The sequence below is a fragment of the Cryphonectria parasitica genome, assembly GCF_011745365.1.
Source record: "Cryphonectria parasitica EP155 unplaced genomic scaffold M406scaffold_1, whole genome shotgun sequence".
NCBI classification, from domain to species: Eukaryota; Fungi; Ascomycota; class Sordariomycetes; order Diaporthales; family Cryphonectriaceae; genus Cryphonectria; species Cryphonectria parasitica.
Window position 1 is genome coordinate 6,608,434 of NW_024468909.1, and position 19,156 is coordinate 6,627,589.

Genomic DNA, 19,156 nt, shown 5'->3' on the forward strand with positions numbered 1-19,156 from the left:
AGCCTCTGTAGATCTGCAGGCACCTGGACACTTACCAAGGCCGAAACAAGGACAAAATTCATAAGTAGTAACGTTAACATTGGGGTTGCTGAAGAGCTTTTAGTCTGTGAAACTTCACCAAGGGGAAACGCAGGGCGCTGTGAAGCAGGCCCTTTTGTCAGCTGTGTGAGCTTCCTGGGTGGCGTGCGTTGGTTCCTTTGATCCAGGTCAGCCACGACCGGACCACCCCTGTGGCTTTTGTTCAGTGAGATCGTCATCGCCCTACATCAGCTTCTTGAGGATGACTTTTCGGTAGGCTGCGGAAGAGTCCAGCTTGGGAAAAACTGCCATTTTGACTGTGGATATATATGTGTCTAAGGCAACAAAGGTTTCGGATAGAAACTGAAGAGCACACAAATACGTGGGTATTAATTTATTAAATTAAAAATGTACGCAAATGAATATTTTGGTGTAATCATTTCGTAGCATATAGTACTGCCCGGGCACACTCCATTCTCAATGCCTCTTTATGGCCATAAATCCCACAAAATCCTTTGATGTATCTTTGGGCTGAGAATTCTCTGTTTAGATGAACTCATCAGCATGATTGATTCCTGTCCACGGCACAGCTAGTCTCATGTGAAGCTTTTGAGTCCCCTCCTGAAGTAGCTTGGGACTGCCGAGATATATTCAATCACTCATCCCCCACGAAGAGTTCATGTTACAATGCCTCTGCTTATTTCTTCCTTTCTCTTTGATCATGAGTGGATTTTATTGAATCCCAGCTCTTTTTTAACTCTCCCTGGCTTGGCAGACTATGTTGATGTTCACCCTGCAGAAGAATGCGCAGGGGTCTCTTGTTGCCTGTTTGAGGCATTACCACAGCCCCGGCAAATGGAGTAAGACCTTATCTTTATGAAATCCATTCTTGCAGCTTTTGATGGGTCCGACAGATATATGATGACAACTTATGCTTGGTCTTCATACTGGTATTGTACAATCGAACCAATACTGCATGTACATCTGCAGGCCCAATCATTCCTCGGTATAGACCCACAATGCAAGGGGTTATAATGTAAATTTTCCATGCTTAGTTCAAGTTGGAAAGGGGATTATAGCTAAGCGGTTATAGCGTGGGATTGCAGATCCCAAGGTCCTTGGTTCGAGTCCGAGTAGTCCCTCTTTTTGCTAATTTCTTGCATTCTCATCTACTTTCAAGCAAGGCAATTTGTTTTGTCTCGTCATGCAGATGCAAAGGTTGAGGGGTTACGTACGTTGGGTTGTGGATGGGTTCATGGGTATCGATGTGCTCGTCGTGGAGGCCGCCGCTTTACGTAAGCATGTGCTAAAACTTGACCTCCTAAGTTCTGTTTGTCTTGCTTGCGATTGCAGCCCCCATTGGGCACTGAAGTGAGAATTGATCATAATTAATGGCTAGCATGGATCACAGATTTCAAAGGGCCGCCATCAGCCTGCATCTTTTTGAAATACTGGTTTGTTGCAATTCTTGGCTTTTGGCGCGTTTGTCAGCGTTCACTCACGATCGCGGGCTCACCAATGGCACCTGGGGGTTTGTAGTTCGACATCGTGAGTGCTGGGGCAGCAAGCAGTCCTAACCCATCCTATTACCATTCCACACATTTATAACAAGCCCAAGGCCCACTATGTGTACCGGTATTAGGTGTCTGTGGTCCCATTCAGGGCTGTTGTGCGGGTGACCGGCGATCCAGTCTCTTTCCAAAGTGAGATATTGCAGCAGCCCTGGAGAGTACAGACTGGCTCATCGAGCCGATAATCAATGAGATATGAATTCTTCCGACGAGGATGGAAGCTGACGGTTCCTCTTGTGGGCATTAAGGCATTAGCCAAAGGTAGACAGCACCATCCATTCAATGTGAGCTTAGGAATCGACGTGGGGGTTGGTTTGCAGTATTTGCCATCATAGAAATAAGACTAATTAGGTCGTCTCCTCTGGGCCTTCCAAGATTCTTGATGCACCCATCACCGTGTCTTGATGGATCCTGAGGTCCCGCTACAGAATGGGCCTGGCCGTTCAAAGCTCCAGAGGCCCGAGCACCTCTTGCAATTTCTCCATCTCGGCATCTCCGTCAGAGGGGATGGAGATCTTTCCGAGCGGCCACGTTTGGTCAAAGCCTGGCTGCCAGTCATACCCTGTCCAGATCTGCATCCTGAGCTCCTTATCATCGTCAATGCCGAAGATATACAAAAAGTCTTAGGCTCCCTGTTAGTAATGAATGGACAAGAGGGCACCGTGCATAAAGGCTGGATTTTGGACTCACTCGCTTCCTGCTTGGCGAGCAGACCTGGCTCGGATTCGAAGGGACCGGCCAGTTCATACCAATCCTTCCCATCTGGGTTCCACTTCGTGCCATCAAAGCTCTTGAGCTGGAACTTGGAAGTGCTGAGATCCTTGCCGACAATGTCAATCCTCGACGCGTTCCAGTGCACAACCTTAGGCGTGCCAGTGAACTCGCCGCCCAGCTGCTCCCAATCTGACCACTGGCTTCCGTCCCAGTATAGGTGGTTCAGCTCCCCTTTCGAATCAATCGCCCAAAAGTCCAGGCGTTCTGGACCCCATGATGTAGCCAAGGGGTTTCCAACAAACGGGCCACCGCCTAGGATGTCCCACTGCGACCAGCCGTTGTTGTAGTACTTGTGTTGGAGTTGGCCGGTGTACCCAAAGAGCCCGATAATGTCCAGCCTACCTGGTCCCCAGGAGACAACAGCGGGATCACTGGAGAAGTATCCCCCCAAATCTTCCCAACCCTCACTTGGAAACCATGCATCGCCGGTCCAGGCTTTGTGTACATAAGACCCTTCGCCGGTCCTCCCAAAGATATCGAATGTGTCTGCAGCCGATGATAAGGAGGCAATACCGACGGCGCCCTGGCTCTCAAGGTCTTGAAATTGCCATTTGCCATCAGCAAAATCTGTTCACGGAATGCGAGGTCAGAGGGGACTGTTCTTGTTTCGTCCTAACGACGGAATGAGAGAACGAATGACTATGCTTACACGTGTGAGATACACCGCCCGTCTCCTCATCCACGTAAAATACGTCGAGACGTCCTACACCCCAGCTTGTAGCGGTCAGGCAGTTGTCGGGGCTGGCTGTTGATGAGATGTACTCGAAGGCCCCAGACGGCTGCCAGTCCCAGCCGGTGTAGAACTTGTGCCAGATGGTTGACCCTGTTGTAACGCCAAAGAGGTCAACGCGCGGGTCACCCCACGAGATGGCCGAGATGCAGTCCCTCCCCGCCGCCGCTGCGCTTGCCTTCAGATAGTCAGTGCCTTTCATGCGAAACACGTTCTGGAAGTAGAATAGGGTCATACCATGAGGGCTAGTGCCAGAGAAATATGTGTCATGAGGCTCATTGCGAATCAATTATTTTCTGTCTTTGCGACCAGAGGTAGAGAATCAGACCGAGTAATGATAACGAGGAGAGGGGCATGAAATGCTTATCATTGGATTCTCCAACATGGGCGCTGTATGCTGTTGACGATGCAAGTGAACCGAGACATTCGGTGATCGCGGAGTAAGCCATCCGCAAGCCACATCATCTCCTCGTGTCCGTGAATCACAGCCGCTAGAGGAGGCTGCAGAATGTTCGTGGATTCTCCGACGCGCAGGGCCGAATCTGACGTCATGTTGATGATTTACCAATTACAAGCATTTGCGCGGAACTTATAGTCGAGGATCATCGTGGAATCCACCTAGTCCTGAGCGCTCAATTGCCCTGCTTCACCGCCCAGCTGAGCCACGTGGTGCGGTCGAACACAATTGGAATGGCAGCAACATTCTTAGATGAGAATATGTGGCAGGACACACGGATGTTGCCAGCTTTCAGCCCCGTGTTTCGCTATTGTCTAGCGTGCTCGTTGTGCTACTCGATGTCTGCTCGTACTCCTCAGCCCAAGTTACGAATGACGAGGTGGCGGTGACTATCTCGTCTTATATTCAACATCATTGCTGGCAGATATGATATAATACAGCGAACTATTACTTTATCAAAAGAGACTGTGGTGCTCTGGCTGGTTACGAGCGCGTGTTATATTCGCCGTGGCGCATCATTTCGGGTCAGCTCTGTCAACCCAGCTTTTGCACAAGGAAGCTCCTTCCGCTGAAGATTCGTATCCTCACCTGGGCATTTTCGAAGTCGAGAAGTTGCGTCGTTGTGGCACTCAGAAAACTAGACAATTTGACGCCTCTTCAAGGCTTGTGAACATCAGGATACCTGGTATGTAGCAGCGTCTGGGCTCTTTCATTTTGGTATTGTTACACAGGTCACTCACCTCAAGTGGCACTGTGGGCTGATTATCTGTAAGTGGTCTACGAGACTTGGGGGACGGCACACATGTTCAAAAGAAGAGGAGGTGAAGGGGGAAACATTGAACAATCTATTCGCTCCGGTTCTGAGAAAGCTCTATACAGAGGGCCAACCCAGATTTCTCGCAGCTCAAAGCATTTACATGCTCTTGAAATTTGACTTGAGCAGCAATTTAGGATGCACAGTACTATTCATGGATGTTCACATCATGAGCGAGCTAAAGACTGTAGCTACGACAGTTGAGTCGTGGTAAAAAGTCGATATTCATGTTTGTCCTGTGAGAAACATGAATTGGAAGTGCCACCAATTACAAAGGGCGATGTTTCATTCAAAGCTGAAGATGAGATTGTCTAGCAGTGAGGATCTTCATCATATTTTCAGCTGCCAATACACGCCTTCTGTAGAAACGGTTCAAGTCACCGTGACAGAGAGATTTCATGAAAGGTCATTCCTGTACTACTATAAGAAGAGAAAGGAAAAAAGGCCAATTGATTATTGCGCATCAGTTCTTCTTACTGAGACAGTGGACCTCACCTGCTGGTTCTGTTCTGAGAACCTTGGAATGGGCATGGGTCAGGATCGCTGAGTTACCGTGCCAAAAATGGTGACTGTAAGGGGAAGGTGGCGATGCCATTTGTATATGGGTAAAGATTGAGTGAACGCTACTCTATTTACTACCTCAGGGTGGATGGGTCGCATACACGTACGAGGCCCAGACCGCGTTTGGCTATATAGGTGTGGTCAAAATATGTGCTTGTGCCTGAGGGCGTTTGGCCGAGTGGTACAGATTGCTTTCATACTTCTGTTTAGTATTTCGGAACCACGGAGCCAAACAAACTCAAGAGGCTCAGTGTTCGATTCTCATGGCACGAGAATCGTTGGTTACGTTCTGGGGGATCACTTTTTTTTTTTCTGGTCTTGTTTTCTCTTTTGGTCTACATCTGAGAGCTCTCTGATTTCCCTGACACGCATATCGTACTTCCAAAGGAATTGAGAGGGTGCAAAATCATGTTTCATTCTCTTCTTTTCTCTTTGTCCCTCTTTGCTCTTCTCTCTTGTCAGATCTCTTATGCCTGATGAATTTGGCCGCGCCGCCAGGGAGGGAAAACACACAGGCTGCAGCGTAATTATCTTTTGGGAGGCGCGTGTCATAGCAGTTCGGCACGTGCCAACATTTGCTAGTTATCACGAGGACATTGAGATAGTTTATATGAAAATCTTTGACAGTCCTCAGACTTTGGTGTTTCGAATTCGTTGGCTGCAGGTGATGACTGGCTACCTTCGATATACACACGTCAACGATACACACCCCACACAGCCACATTTCACAATCCTCCGTGTTCAACAACTTCTCAATGACTGTCCTACTTAGACGTCTTCCGATCCGACCCCTACTCTCTGCCCACCATTCAGCCGTGCACCCATATAAGCTGGCTCATCAATTCTGATCGCGGCTCGACTGTTCGGCGCTAGGAACGGTCAAACTCTCGGGACTACCTCCTCAACAAAAGGAAAGCGTTCTTGCGGCTGGTGCCATATTGGCATGCAAAGAGTGATCGAAACGTGAAGATGACTGCCGTATGGAATGCAGTCGAGTGACGATGGCTGGCCTAAGCCCTTTTCCTCTTCTTCGGCCGCTCCGGTAGATCGCCCTCTTCTCCTTTTTGCAGAGGCCCGTGATAGCGGGTACGCTTCCTATTGTGGCGGTCGTGGTCTGAGAGATCATCGGGGGATTCGTCGGCATCAGCCTTGCGCTTCTTGGACGACCGCGGCATAAACTCGGTCCCATCAATAGCATCCCGTTGTGCCGCGACAGAAGCAGCTCCACCATTCTAAGATGCGTCTCTGAGCTTCTTGTTCATCATCTTTCGACTGTTTCTGCTCATTTCACTAGGCACATCTTGGTCGGTGGGGCGATGACTGGGGTCTTCCTCGTCCTCGAACTCCTCGATCATGCCAGGGTCCGTCTCGTCTAGCCATTGGACTATCCTTCTGGTACTCTCGTAGACGCCGGAGTTTCCCTTGGGCTCTCGGGTATAATTGCGGAGAGCAGAGGCCAGCATCAGGACGAGGTGACGGGCAACGTACATGCCAAGGTCCTGACCCAGACCCGTCTTCGCAACGGCGTTCCAGAAGCGAAAGCGGCGGGCAGCCAGAGGGATCTGGCGCTTCTCGGGGACTTCGGTCCCTTCGGTCAGCTTGGACCGAACTGTAAAAAGAGTTAGATTGTATACGGAATAGAAGCGCCGTCATGAGCAGAGGAGACAAACCGTCTTTATGGAAGACACTGTCCAAGAAGACACACAGAGTCCTCGCGCACTTCGCCTTGCCCAGAAGGACCACGGCAGTATTGTGACGCTTGCCGATGGCGTGCAGAAACGTCTCGGCATCCTCGTCATTGTCGAAACACTGAGCCGGCAGGCTCAGGTTCAAGGTGGGAATGACTCCTCTGGCCACCACCTGAGGGTTCGCAATGTGGTATCTAGTGAACTCCGTGCGTCCACTCTGGCGGTCTTCGTCCTCGTTTGTGGGAAGTGGGTCGTCAAACCACTTCCACTCTTCGCCGTGGATGTCGTGCTCGTACAGGTCCATGTCGAGCGGTAGGTCTTGTACAAGGGCATAGTAGCCTCTACGACCACCCCTGTACGTGTGCTGCTTGTCTGTTAGTCAACACGACCAGCTTGTTGTTTCATTTGGGTGACCAATGCCCAGATGCAACGTTATGTCAAGACTCCACGAAACACGGTTAAGGGCTCCAAATGTTTCGAGAGTAAGGGATTGGCCAGTATGGTGCATTAATGTTTACGCACCTCGGTCTTCTTTAGAATCTTTCGCTCGGTTTCGGCAGGACCGCTCATCATCGTCTTTGCCGCCTCCATTTTGGTCGGATTGCGGTTCGATGTCTGTTCAAGGTTGATGGTCCGTTAGCTGTTGCTACTCTGTGGATGTGGCAGCTCTAAGGGGCCCGTCGACGAGAGGATCGAAGCTGGGAAAATGATGAAAATGATGACGGGAATAGGGAAGACTGTGATCACGCATTCTATGTCAGTGATGCGTAGACAAACACAGACACCAATCTCGCGTGCACGCTGACGCGTTGCCACACTTCCTGGTGCGAGGGTAGGCGGAACGAGGTGCAGGCCTTACATTCGAGGTGCGTGGTCATGGGAAGGCAACACGAGAAGGAAGCTCGAAGGAGATGGGAACTGGCAGGAGATAGAGTGCTTGAGCGTTTGCAGGACAAGTTATGAGAAAAGTCAATACTGCGTACCTGCTACTGGAGGTTCACTTGATATGTTGTTGACAAAACCTTTCTGCCCAGTGTCAAATTTGTCATTGAGAGATCACGATCTAGGTTATCTATGATACGTGGATCGAGCGCGTTCTCGAGATCAGATGATGTTGAAAAGTGAGGTCTCTGGCTTTGGTATTTTGATCGTCTGTCATTCTTCCGAACCTTTCGGCTGCAGGAAGATCATTTGCTGCATCTCTTGAACTATGACATAGTATCGACCAGCCTGAGGTTTAGGCAAGCTGGTAAGTTATAGTCCATGTTCTTGTCTGCGTTTATACTTCTATTATTTTGAGTACCATTTGTGAATACCTTCACTTACGCTTTATGATATCTTTGGCATGCTGACGCACTGAAGTGAAAATATCATAGACGCCAGATCAAGGGCAGCACACCATCCTCCTAGGCACCATGCACTTCAATTACTTGTATCATCTTGTAATTTACTATGATCATGGTGCCTTTGATATCAGCTTTCCAGATGAACAATCTTGGATGTCAGTTATATTGTAATTACTCATTGGATCACAGCCATGAAAAAAATATCAAACATGAACGTTGTTAAGATCTGAATGCGTGAAGACCCGAAGGTTCTGACCATTTCAATGTCACCTGTCTATGAACAAAGTTGCTGTTTGAAGGCATCATCTCGAGTTGGCATTATAACTGGGATGTCGTGAGTCCAACTCATGTGACAAGATGATAAATTGATGAAATGAAGAGAGTTAAGATATTATGTGCTTGGTGTGTGGATAACACTCTGAGTGAGTGTAATATGATAAGAGCCACAGAACCCGGGCTTGAACGATCTATCCCGCCAAGGACACGAGAAACTTATCGTTCTGCGGTGTTGTAAATGTTTTTGCTGTTCAAATGCAAGCTCGAGAATGTTTCCATAACATCACCACCCCCAACTTCGAGCCTCAAAATTGCATGGGCTCTGGCAACCCAATTATGCTGATCGATTGATATCCTATCCGACCTGTCTAGGGAACAGCGAGACAGATGGAAAGAGGCTTCAGGGCACCCTCTAGGAATGAGAACATAGAGAATGAGTGGCAGCAGCGACAGAACAGAACCTCCTTCAGAAGCGGTGAACGAATGAATAACAGAATCATTGTGAGAGCGAGGACCATAATTATCACATGGACTAACGACTGTTCACTCCTCCTCACTGTTGTGCTGGTGAAGAGGCTCTTCACCGTTTGCCTGGTAAAGACAGGGTTTGTGAATGAGGCTATTCGCAATCTAACATTGTTGCCACAAGCAGCAGCAGCAGCAGAAACAACAGCTAATGACTGAATGAGAACAATCCTGTCCGAGAGACAGACCCACTACACTGGTCGCAACAGACGGGGTGGATTGAGAAATCCTAGAATACCTAAAGCCTTCGCCTTGCGCAAGTCTACCAGTCAGTCTTCGCGGTTTAAGACACGAGGCAGGGACCAGGGGACATGTCTGTACAACTCTTGGAAAACTCTCGAGTCTATTGGAAACGTGACCCATGCAATACCCAGGGATCAAAAGGTGAGACTTTGCCTGCAGATACGAAAGTGCTTCTGGTGAATTCCTCCCCACATAATCATGACTACAGGCACGAATGTTGTCTGTCTCGCGCTTGCGCCAATAATGAGATGTCCTGGACAGTGAGCACGGCATGCCATAGTAGCTCTATCCGCGACACCGGCGCGGGACGCCACCGTTCCGAACTCGCCCACTCGCCCGGGGGTTTTGCTCGGCGGTAGTTAAGCCTTTGGAAGCTTTTCCGAGGGCTAATTGGTGCCGCGGCCCTGCCCAGACCCTGAATATGTGTGGCAAGATGAACGATTGCTAGAGCTGAGGTTCGAAGATCGAGAGAGGCCATGCAGTAGCGGTCGATCGACCATACACACACACACGCGTGTCCCAGTGCATGGCATCAACTTCCTCGTGGTATCACTTTTTGCACGTGGCCCGACCAGCTACGGCGCCTGCTCGCGGCCGGCAGAGGTCGTGCGATCGAGTCATCGAGAAGGTGCAGCCGGCGCATAGAGTTCTGAATGATTCGTCGTCATCGGCTTGTGTAAATAGAGATTATCTCGGTGCAATCTACATGTACCCACTTGTCATCCCCAGATGGCCCCGCCGATGGCACTGTTGAGACGACTGCCGCTCCTGAGAACAGTCAAAGCGCCCGCCACGAATTCCAGCATGCGTTCGGCTTGCTGCTGGCGGACTTGGGCGCGGTGATTGCCTGGCAGACAATAATGCATGGCAGGGCAGGAGAATGAGGACGCTGCGGGGACCAGCAGATGAGGAGCGGCAGGGACAAGGCGGCTGCCTGTGTCATGCTATTGCGGCCAGCCCCTTTAATTGGCAGAGCTGGTCCTTATTGCGGATATCCGGCTGCTTCTGCCCACATGGGAAAGACGAACTGAATGTCTACAGCCGAAATGGCATTTGGCGCAGTGCGCATGCATGGCACGGTAGCTGGCCGTGGGTAGTCACCCCGCCCGCTGCCTGACAGACGACGGACGACAAAAGAGGAGAGGAAATTCGACGACCCCATCGCCAGGCGACGTCCGTTAAGCGCCCAGCGCCGGTGAGCCAGGAGAAATAATGCCCGAGGTGAGGTGGGGGCTGCTTGTCAAGGGCCGCCATCGCGAATCGATATCGATAAATGTGACAAGCAGGCCAAGGGGAGGCAGGGGCCACAGGGAGGCAGGGGTGCTGGGCGTCTGATTGGTGAAGAGGGATCGGGTGAAACATCTGGATAGATCCTCCAGCAAAGCTTGGCGCTCTCGTCACTCGCAATGGCGCCTTCCCCCCTTCCTCATAACCCCTGATCCAAGCTAGGACAGGTCGGGTAAGGCGTGGTACGGAGCATATGTCGTCCCTGCCCTGTACGTTGGCCCCTTGCAATTTAAACATCCCTTGGAGGCCACGCAAGACATCGCCGTCCCTGTGCTGGAGCTTGCCGCTGCCGTTGCTGCCGTGCTGCCGTTCCTTTTTTTTTTTTTTTTTTTTGCCGCTGGGGCCACTCGTTCGCTTATTGTGCAGAGGTGCCATCTGGATAGCCTGCGCCGCGCCGCACTCGAGGGGGATCCTCGCTGGCCTCGCTGGTCGCCACCGCCAGTTCGTGGCAGGATGCACCAACAGGTCAATTGAATCCATGACATGGGTGCTTTCTGCTCCGGGGCGCGGCAGTTTGAAAGAGTCAGATAGATTCCTGCGAGATGCTACAGGTGAGCTAAGCACCGTCACACCACCCGTTCGCTTCTTTTCCAAGACAAGCCACGTGTGTGACCTTTTGTCATTGGTGCCACAAACTTGGGAGGGGCAGGGCAGGGCCAGAGCAAACCAGCAGGTGAGGTTGGAGACTACAAGGCCATCGTCGCATCATACTATGGTACGTCTCGCCCAAAGAGGTCGTGCAAAGGCCTGGGACAACCCCCCGCCCCCTCGCCCTCCCCATTCTATTCTCTGTTCGCTGCTGGATGTTAAGAGGCCCGGCCCGAGGAGAAAGAATTGAATCATCCACTGCTGATCATGACTATATGCGCAGTAACCTTGATGATGAAGGATAATCCAAATTTCTCGTGTCGTCGACTCCGCATTATATTGGATATCTATCTATGCCTTGGGCCGTGGTGCCGGACCCGATCAATGCCCCGCTCTCAGTGTCCATCCCTTTGCCCACCTGCCGTGGGTCGCAAGTCCTCGATCACCACAGGAGATGCCGTTTAGTGTGGCGACATGAGGCAGCAGGCAAACAAGCAAGCAAGCAGGCGAGCAGAACAGGATGGCCAGGTGAGCCTTTTGGGCCGGTTCCTCCCTGGTGTGCTCTGTCAGGTCCCGAAGAAGTAATGTAAAAACGCGCCAGGAACATATATACTACATATACTATATCTGCTGCCGCAACAGGTAAGCACAGCTGCAGAGGGGGGGCCTTGCAGGAGAGACGATGTCTGTCGCTCCGTCGTTCTCGAATTCTTTTTTTTTCTGACCTTTGTCTCTAGTTTGTCCCTGTGTGTATACCCCGTGCTGGGGGAATACAATGCAGGTACAGCATCGGCTGCAAGGCCCCTGGGCCTCAGACCCACTACATGGTGTGGCCTGGCTTGCTTTACCTGCAGATCATCCGATGAGGATCCCGCCGCACTCTGGCAGTTGGGAGTTAAGAATTAAAGAGGCGGGAGGGAGGCTCAGTCTTTTTTCTAGGCTCATACAACCAATCAGGGTGTGACAACCCCTGCTGCCATTATGTTTCCTGTCTCACCAGGGAACCCTGTCATGACTCCCCTCTTCTTTTCTCTTTTCTCCCTCCTTCTTACTTCTTTCTTTGCCTCCCCTCCCACCCTCCCACACGAAAACACCCTTGGCCCCCCTCTCACCCCGGAGTACGATTGATAAACGTTCCCCGGAGACGTCTCGGGGGGCCGCACGGAAGACCTTCTATGCCTTTAATTTATCTCATGTACAACCAACTTACTGGGCACAGATAATCTGAGTGACGGACGTATTGGACAAAGTAGGGGGGTTGTGGGTACATTGTGTAGGGAGTGATCTCCCTCATCTGCTGGCGATTCTCACCTTGGCCGGTGGTACAGTGTTATGAGTGGGTGTACTGGGTGTAATGAGTGTGCTATGTGGTACTCGTCTTGGGCCCCCGCAAGAGGGCTCCATCGTGAGTGGTGATTGGGAAATGGGTAGGTGAAGATCCTCTCAGATCCGACGTTCGTCCAGTCTCCTTTTTTTGTGTGTTCTCTTTTATGCGTTTTCCACCTGTATGTAGTATCCCCACTTCCAGAAATGGAATACCCCTCCTCCCCCTGGGCCCCTGTCTCTCTCACACCCGCTCTTCTCTCTGAAGTCCTCTTCGTCTCTGCCTCCCTGGATCCGCCCTTGTATTCTTATTGGTATGTGGTGTCTGAATGTAAGTGCTAGGGAGCGTTCCGCAGGCCCACGACAGGGCCCCCTTACTCCTTCGTCCTCCTCTCTCACGTCTTTCCTTCCCTCTTGGGTTATTCTTATCGTCAGGCCTTGTCTAGGCAATTCCATACTTACACTTTACTCTCTCGCTCGTTTTCTTCTCTCTTCTCTTCTATCCCTTCTCTCCCTTTCTACCTCACCTCCTCCGTACATTCGTTGACCAGTCACCACCACCACCTGAACCGACCCCCTTACCTTCATTTCTGACTTGTGTGTGCGTGTGTGTGTGTATCTGTGTGTCTGTGTGTGGCCTTGTGCGAGATATTGTTCTCTTCTCTTCAGACCAACCAAACGGCTGTGAACCCGTGCAACGTTCGGCTTCTCTTCAGCCCACCCGAGCAGCAACGGTCCAGAACAGAACCACCACCGAATTATCCCACGTTCCTTCTCTTGATTTTTCTTCTTCCTTCTTTCTCTCCATTCCCTTCTCCGCGGGACGATACAAATTTTTGCCCTCCGTTGGCCATCCTGAACCGTTCTTTCTCTACCGTGTTGATCGCACCACTCCTTTTTGTGTTTTATCTTAAGGACGAGAGGAATATATTTCAGATCAACAAGTGAATACTACTCCTTGGATCGATTGTCCATTCAAGTCACAACTAGTCAAGTTAGTCAGGCAGCCACTCAACCAGTCATCAGCATTGCGCCAGCGATACCGACCACCTTCGACCCAAGGGATCACCAACCGCTCTCTCGCACCTTTGGATTGAGGCAGGACAGAACCATAAAAGCACGGTGATAAAAGGATACTGGAGGACACTCAAGTCTGGGACTATTTTGCGTGTGTCAAGAGAAATCCGAAGATATCAGAACAGCACGGTGTGGTCATTTTTGGGAAGTCACGAAAAAGTCAGCCTCAACCCAACTTTCCCGCGAGCCAGGAAGGAACCAGCCTCACCCGCATCACTTGACCCGCAAAACCATCCCCACGCATTCCTGACTGAGGCCACACAGCAAGACTGTTGCCTCGTCATCTTTCAACACCATTCTCATCTCCTGGAAAGAATTGGTCTGACAAGTTGGACATTAAACAGCCTCCATCTCGAAGGGGACCGTTTAGAACGCCCAACCACTTTTGACGCCCTCCTTCACAGCGGACTGTCACCGCCGTCATCGAGGTCAGTACCTGACTTGCTCCTGCCACCCCCCTCTTTGGCTTTTCTTTTTCTTTGCTTTTCCTTCCACCAGGATTGATTTATATGTGTATGTGGGATTCTTTGAGGGTTGTAAAATTTGGCAATTGGAGGCTCAGGTATGGATGGCGTGCTACAATGAAGAAGGGGAAGGAGGGGCTTACAGCATTGTTGGTGAGGATGACTGGTCGGAAGCACTGGAGTCAAAAGAGAGTATGGGAGACGAGAGCATGACCTGGAAAGTTCCAGCTTGCTCCCACCAGCAGCTTGACCTACACTGCACTGGCATCACTTTTGTTCAGAGACATTCTTGACTGTTGTGTTGTCAATGCCAGGGGGGCTCCACCTTCTCTCTGATTCTGGCCATAACCATCATCACCACCTTTCCCCTTCGAATCACGCTTCACATTCACAGCACCAACGACGCCACCTTGCAAGATCACAGCTGTCGTTATTCCTCCCCACCTCTCTCCTCTCATCACCTCCTCTGCTTCACGTTTATTGCCACTGCCTTCAACCCCACGTCGAATCCAACCCTGTTCTGACAACGCCTGCAGGCATCTTTCCAAGATAAACCCGAGTAGCAGCTTCTCCCTCGCATCGAAACTGCCTTTCAGGTTTGTTGACTCTTTCTCTGCTACCCTTCTTTTTTTTTCCCCCCTTCCTCATCCCCACCATTATTATCCACAACATCATTATTCCAGCATAGTGATTTGGGAGCCTGGTGCTGCACTGTTATTATTACCTGACGCGCTCTGGTCAGCGCGAAACTGGCTTCGTGTCCAGCGACTCCCCCCACCATCACCTTCCCTCTTCCCCCAGAAACCACAAATCTGACGCGAGACAGTCACGATGCGCTTCGCCAAGCCCGTCGCCGCTTCCCTGGCCCTGCTGGCCGCCCCTGCCTCCGCCTTCTGGCGCATGGAGTGTCGTGGTGTGCTCGGTCAGGCCCGCCTTGACCCTCTGATGGACTATGGCACCGTTGGTCAGCACGTCCACGAGATCTTCGGCGGCCAAGGTAAGTTTCCCCCCTCCCTCCTTGACCTCCCCCATACCGGGCACCGACTGAGCCTTTCCCCCCCCTTACAGCTTTCAGCGAGGTCGCCGACTACGACTCTCTGGTTGCTTCCAACTGCACCTCGTGTGCCGTCACTGCCGACAAGTCTGGCTACTGGACCCCCAACCCCTACTTCCAGGACAACACCACTGGAGAGTTCGAGGCCGTCGCTAATGTCGGCGGCATGCTCCCGTAAGTCGAATCCTTCCCAGAGTTTCTTGTCTCGCTGTCCCTCCTTGCGTCGGCTGTGCGGAAAGCCTGTCGTGAATGGACGCCATCACCCATGATTCCGCCTGCCGTTGTGCAGAAACGCTCAGAGCCGTCCTTCATCCTACCCCTTCACGCGTGACATGAGCATGGACTGTTGCTGACAACCTGCTGTAGCTACTACTTCCTGAACGCGGCCCCCTCTGGCAACCAGACCATTTCAGCTTTCCCTCCCGGTTTCCGCATGATTGCTGGCGACAACACCCGCCGCAACTACACTGTCGGAAACTCCAGCTACGAGGAGCCTGACCCTCCCAAGTCCGACTGGGCTCTTTTGGGCCAGACCACCCAGACAGACCTCGCCCAGCGCGCCATTGGTTTCAATTGCCTCGATTACAGCAAGACCGCCGAGGGCTCCCTTTACCGTCATTTCATGCCCTCCAAGGACTATATCGACGCCTATTGCCCCGATGGCCTTCGTTTCGAGCTCATGTTCCCCTCGTGCTGGGATGGCGTCAACCTGGACTCCAGCGACCATAAGAGCCATGTCGCCTACCCCGACCTGGTCATCACTGGTGACTGCCCCGACACCCACCCCGTCCGTCTGCCGGGTCTCTTCTACGAGACCATCTGGGATATGGCGGCCTATGGAGACCGCGATGGCATCTTTGTCATCTCGAACGGCGACCCTACCGGTGAGTACTTCCCAACTGCGTCATTGTGGGGGGTCAACCTGATCCGATACTAATCAGACACCAGGCTTTGGATACCACGGTGACTTCATCATGGGCTGGGACCAGACCAACTTCACCCTGCAGGACGCCGTCGACACCTGCACCAACCTGGATGGCGAGATCGAGTCCTGTCCTTTGTTCAGCATCATTTCTGAGGCGGAGCAGGGGGAGTGCACCTTGGACCTGCCCTCTGTGCTCGTCGAGGAAGATGTGAGCGGACCAGTGACCAGCCTTCCCGGCGACGTCGCCATCTACTGGGGTCCAGCTCCCGCCGGCGAGGCCACTTCCGACTCTGGAACCACCACGTCTGTCTCCATGCCGACCCTGTCCTACTCGGCTGGCTCGACCGCTTCAGTCAACGGCAGCGTCGTGCCTGGCAATATCTTCAAGATCACGCCTACCGCCACGGCCACGGAGGCGGCCATCACCCCCGCTGCTACGGTCACCGCGACCGCCGATGACAGCATGGTGACCATGGGCACTACCACCTACACCTACACTGGTGACTCGGGTGATGTGACCATCTCCGTGGTCGTCTTCGAGGAGGCGATCACCTGGACCACGGAGATGACGACGACGACCGTCACGGTCGAGCCTACGGCTGCGGCTCGACTCCGTCGTGACGCCCACGTCCACCAGCACCGTCACCTGCACGGCCACAAGCACTGAGTGCTTTCATCTCCCGGTCAAACTTTCGACCACACTGCGATCTTACTGCATCCTGCATAAGTAGAGCTGCTGGTTTGGAATTACCGTGTACAAATCTGCCGTTGAGATGGGCCCCAATTTTTCACTTCTTTTTTTCTTTCTGTTTGGGTTTTTCTTTTCGACATTCGACTCTTTCTCTTGTGCCATTGATGCAGCTCTTGGCCAGTTAGGCTAGGTGGGCTCGGGGGCATACTGCTAGGAATCGATAGCAAATTTTTGTTGTGTAGGGCAGGACATACCAAAGCAAAGAAAAAAAGCTTCTTTACACCAAATAAGGGCCGGGTGCAGTCAGTCCTGTCGGGGAGTAGTATTGATTGCGAAACCATTCTGGCAGGATGAACGATGACTGCAAATCAAGAGGACAAAAGGAGTCTGGATCTTCTTCCCACGGCGTTCTGCGAGGAAGAGCATCAGCATGGAGATGGTCCTTCCCACATGGTCGGGTAGTATTCGCACGGGCTCACGAGATACCTCTTGATACCTTTGATTCATCTGAATCAAATACATCTGCATTTCAAAAACTTTTGAGTTGTTCTTCTCTTCCCTTTCTGTGACCAGTGCATTTATTGGGCGGTTTTCGAATGACAGCCAGGATACGGCAGGTTTATAAGTGGCGGGCCACCCTGAGGTCCTCCCCTACTGGTCTACTTCAGAGCAACGAGGAAGAGAAACACGCTCGAGGAGTAACAAACAAACGCGGCCTGGCCACCTGGCCAACAACAAGCCAAGTGGCGACTGCGAGTGTGGGCTCTGGAAAATTGATGTGTGGAGGCGGGTGTCTCGGAGCCAGGAACGTAGTCACCACCAGCAACAGCATTCCAGTCCCCGGGGAGAGTAGCAGAACATGGATTAGGACAAATACCACAGGGAAATTGCACGCGTGCGCATGCTCTCACACATACACGACCTCTCACTCTCTTCTCCCTTCTTTGGACAATCCGTGTTTTTCTTGTCCTAATCCAAGACTTTCGTGTCTCGAGGGGCATCCGACAAATGGCGACTTGATACTCCAAGTATACAGACAGTATTTGCACTTTTGACATATATCTTGACAGAATTCTTGTTGAGCTTCCAACAGGGCCCAGACATCTTGACTGCATCGATGGACTTCTTCTCTTGACCCGGCCTGCCTCCCTACAAAGACGCGTTTCGAGGAGGGCCATAAAGAGGAGAGAGGGAGAGGAAAGGAAAGAACAAAGAGACAGACGCGACACGTAACGCGACGAGAACGATGCCTCTCACCAGCACCAGCACCAGCAGCAGCAGCAGGACAACCTTGGGATCCCTCTCCCTCGCGTCTATCACGCGCAGGATGCAGGTGACAGCATCCAACGTGCCTCTGTGGGCTCTCATCTGCGTGGTCATCGGCGGGACGGTGATTGTGGTGACCAGCATCGCCTTCACACTCCTCTTCCTGTCGAGATCGCGGCGCCGGAGGAGGAGGGGATTAAAAAAAAGGACGATTGTGATTGACGGGCGGGAGGTGAGCGTGTACCGCGGCAGCGACGGGAGCTGTGGGGAAGAAGATGACCATGGCCACCGCCATCACGACGGCGGCGGCGGCGACGACCCCTGGGGCGAGGAGGATGGGGTCGAAGGTGGGAGAGGATCAAACGGGCCGAGGAAGCTGAGAAAGCGCAACAGGGGACCAGAGATGTCCCTAGCTAGCAGCGAGTTTGTGTCGGACGGGGGGACGGGGCTGGGGAGCCTGTCACCTGTGAGCACGATGACGTGGGGGATGAGGAGGAAGAGGAGGAGGGACAAGAAGAAGGCTGGGTCGAGGACGAGCCTCCCGCCTGTTTTGCCACTGCTATTTGGCGGGCAGAGGCTCAGCTCGGGCCTGTTCTCGGTGGGCAGCGGGCGGAGCGCAAGCCAGAGGAGCAAGGAGACGATGAGCGGGGCTGGACAGGGCGCAGTGGCGTCGTCGTCGTCGTCGCGGCCTGGACAACATCGTCGCCACACGTCCAATGCCTGGGTCGATGAGGACAGCATCCACGGCCCGCCGATGAACGTCTCGCCTGGTAAGCGCAAGAGTAAAGCCAGCCTTCGTCGCGGAGCCAGCGGTGATGGTGGAGGGCGCGGCAAGGGGCGGCGGTCGTGGCGGCGTAGCTTTCGCGAGAGCTGGCCGCTGAAGACCATCTCTCCCACGCTGCCCAAGCTTGCCTACTTCAGCAGCAGTCCCAAGATGATGGAACAGGGCGGCCAAGCTCAGCACTACCACTTCGACACTGTCCAGACAACGACCATGGATCCTCACCAACAACAACAGCAGCAGCCACCTCGCCCCATGGTGCACGACAACGTGGCCATGTCCCGCTTCCAGAACCACCTGGCCTCTCTCCACATCCCCAAGCTGACGATCCCCGAGAGCGTGGCCGAGCAGGACACAGAGGCACAGCCTTCGCCGCCGCGCCAGCTGCCCAAGCCGCCCAGACAGGCGCTGCTAGCCGCCAGCGCAGAAGTAGCAGGCAGCGTGCTGCACCACGAAAGGTCCAACAGCAGCAACAACTGGACCGGGTGGCCCAAGACGACGAGCTTTGCGCCCAGGGACAGAGGGCTGAGCTACTACGTGTATGAAGACTCGGAGCGGCCCGTGACGAGCGGATCCACGCGCGTGCCGTCATCAGTCGCAGGGACGACGACAGCGAAGAGGAGCAGGGACCCTTCGTCGGACTCGACACTGACGGAGATTTTGAGAGGCACGGAGAGAAGGCTGCAGAGAGGGGGGC

At 52.7% G+C, this 19,156-nt stretch overlaps 5 protein-coding genes and 1 non-coding gene across 6 annotated transcripts; 3 read left to right on the forward strand and 3 right to left on the reverse strand.

The window, feature by feature from the left end:
* The first annotated feature begins 1,087 nt into the window (after window positions 1-1,087).
* Window positions 1,088-1,160, forward strand: M406DRAFT_t18. Its single transcript has one exon. It is a non-coding gene; the product is annotated as a tRNA-Cys (tRNA).
* Window positions 1,161-2,298: 1,138 nt separating this feature from the next.
* Window positions 2,299-3,238, reverse strand: M406DRAFT_240946 (uncharacterized protein; the record flags this gene model as incomplete). The annotated part of the gene is made up of 2 exons (XM_040916138.1): window positions 2,299-2,930; window positions 3,004-3,238. Coding segments are annotated over 2 exons (867 nt in total), but the record flags the coding sequence as incomplete, so codon positions are not given.
* Window positions 3,239-5,935: 2,697 nt separating this feature from the next.
* M406DRAFT_326609 (uncharacterized protein) lies at window positions 5,936-7,204 on the reverse strand (the record flags this gene model as incomplete). Its single annotated transcript, XM_040920112.1, has 4 exons — window positions 5,936-6,103; window positions 6,224-6,534; window positions 6,596-6,977; window positions 7,136-7,204. 4 exons carry the CDS (start codon window positions 7,202-7,204, stop codon window positions 5,936-5,938), a joined length of 930 nt encoding a protein of 309 aa, XP_040782179.1.
* Window positions 7,205-9,635: 2,431 nt separating this feature from the next.
* M406DRAFT_354738 (uncharacterized protein) lies at window positions 9,636-10,291 on the reverse strand. The gene has a single exon (XM_040922989.1). It carries the CDS (start codon window positions 10,255-10,257, stop codon window positions 10,039-10,041), a length of 219 nt encoding a protein of 72 aa, XP_040782180.1. The 5' UTR covers window positions 10,258-10,291; the 3' UTR covers window positions 9,636-10,038.
* A 3,645-nt stretch (window positions 10,292-13,936) lies between these two features.
* On the forward strand, window positions 13,937-16,943 carry M406DRAFT_344532 (uncharacterized protein). The gene is made up of 4 exons (XM_040921986.1): window positions 13,937-14,739; window positions 14,811-14,970; window positions 15,163-15,680; window positions 15,745-16,943. The coding sequence occupies exons 1-4, from the start codon at window positions 14,574-14,576 to the stop codon at window positions 16,386-16,388; spliced, it is 1,488 nt and encodes a 495-aa protein (XP_040782181.1). The 5' UTR covers window positions 13,937-14,573; the 3' UTR covers window positions 16,389-16,943.
* A 1,137-nt stretch (window positions 16,944-18,080) lies between these two features.
* On the forward strand, window positions 18,081-18,685 carry M406DRAFT_354740 (uncharacterized protein; the record flags this gene model as incomplete). Its single annotated transcript, XM_040922990.1, has 1 exon — window positions 18,081-18,685. A coding segment is annotated over one exon (604 nt), but the record flags the coding sequence as incomplete, so codon positions are not given.
* Window positions 18,686-19,156: the final 471 nt, after the last annotated feature.

What these genes read in the sequence shown, in the direction of transcription:
- M406DRAFT_354738 (XM_040922989.1), bottom strand. Translation starts at nt 10,257, where the DNA reads ATGGCGGCCCTTGACAAGCAGCCCCCACCTCACCTCGGGCATTATTTC.
- M406DRAFT_344532 (XM_040921986.1), top strand. Translation starts at nt 14,574, where the DNA reads ATGCGCTTCGCCAAGCCCGTCGCCGCTTCCCTGGCCCTGCTGGCCGCC. An exon ending in CGAGATCTTCGGCGGCCAAG is followed by an intron (nt 14,740 to 14,810) that starts GTAAGTTTCCCC and finishes CCCCCCTTACAG; the next exon opens with CTTTCAGCGAGGTCGCCGAC. An exon ending in CTCGAACGGCGACCCTACCG is followed by an intron (nt 15,681 to 15,744) that starts GTGAGTACTTCC and finishes ATCAGACACCAG; the next exon opens with GCTTTGGATACCACGGTGAC.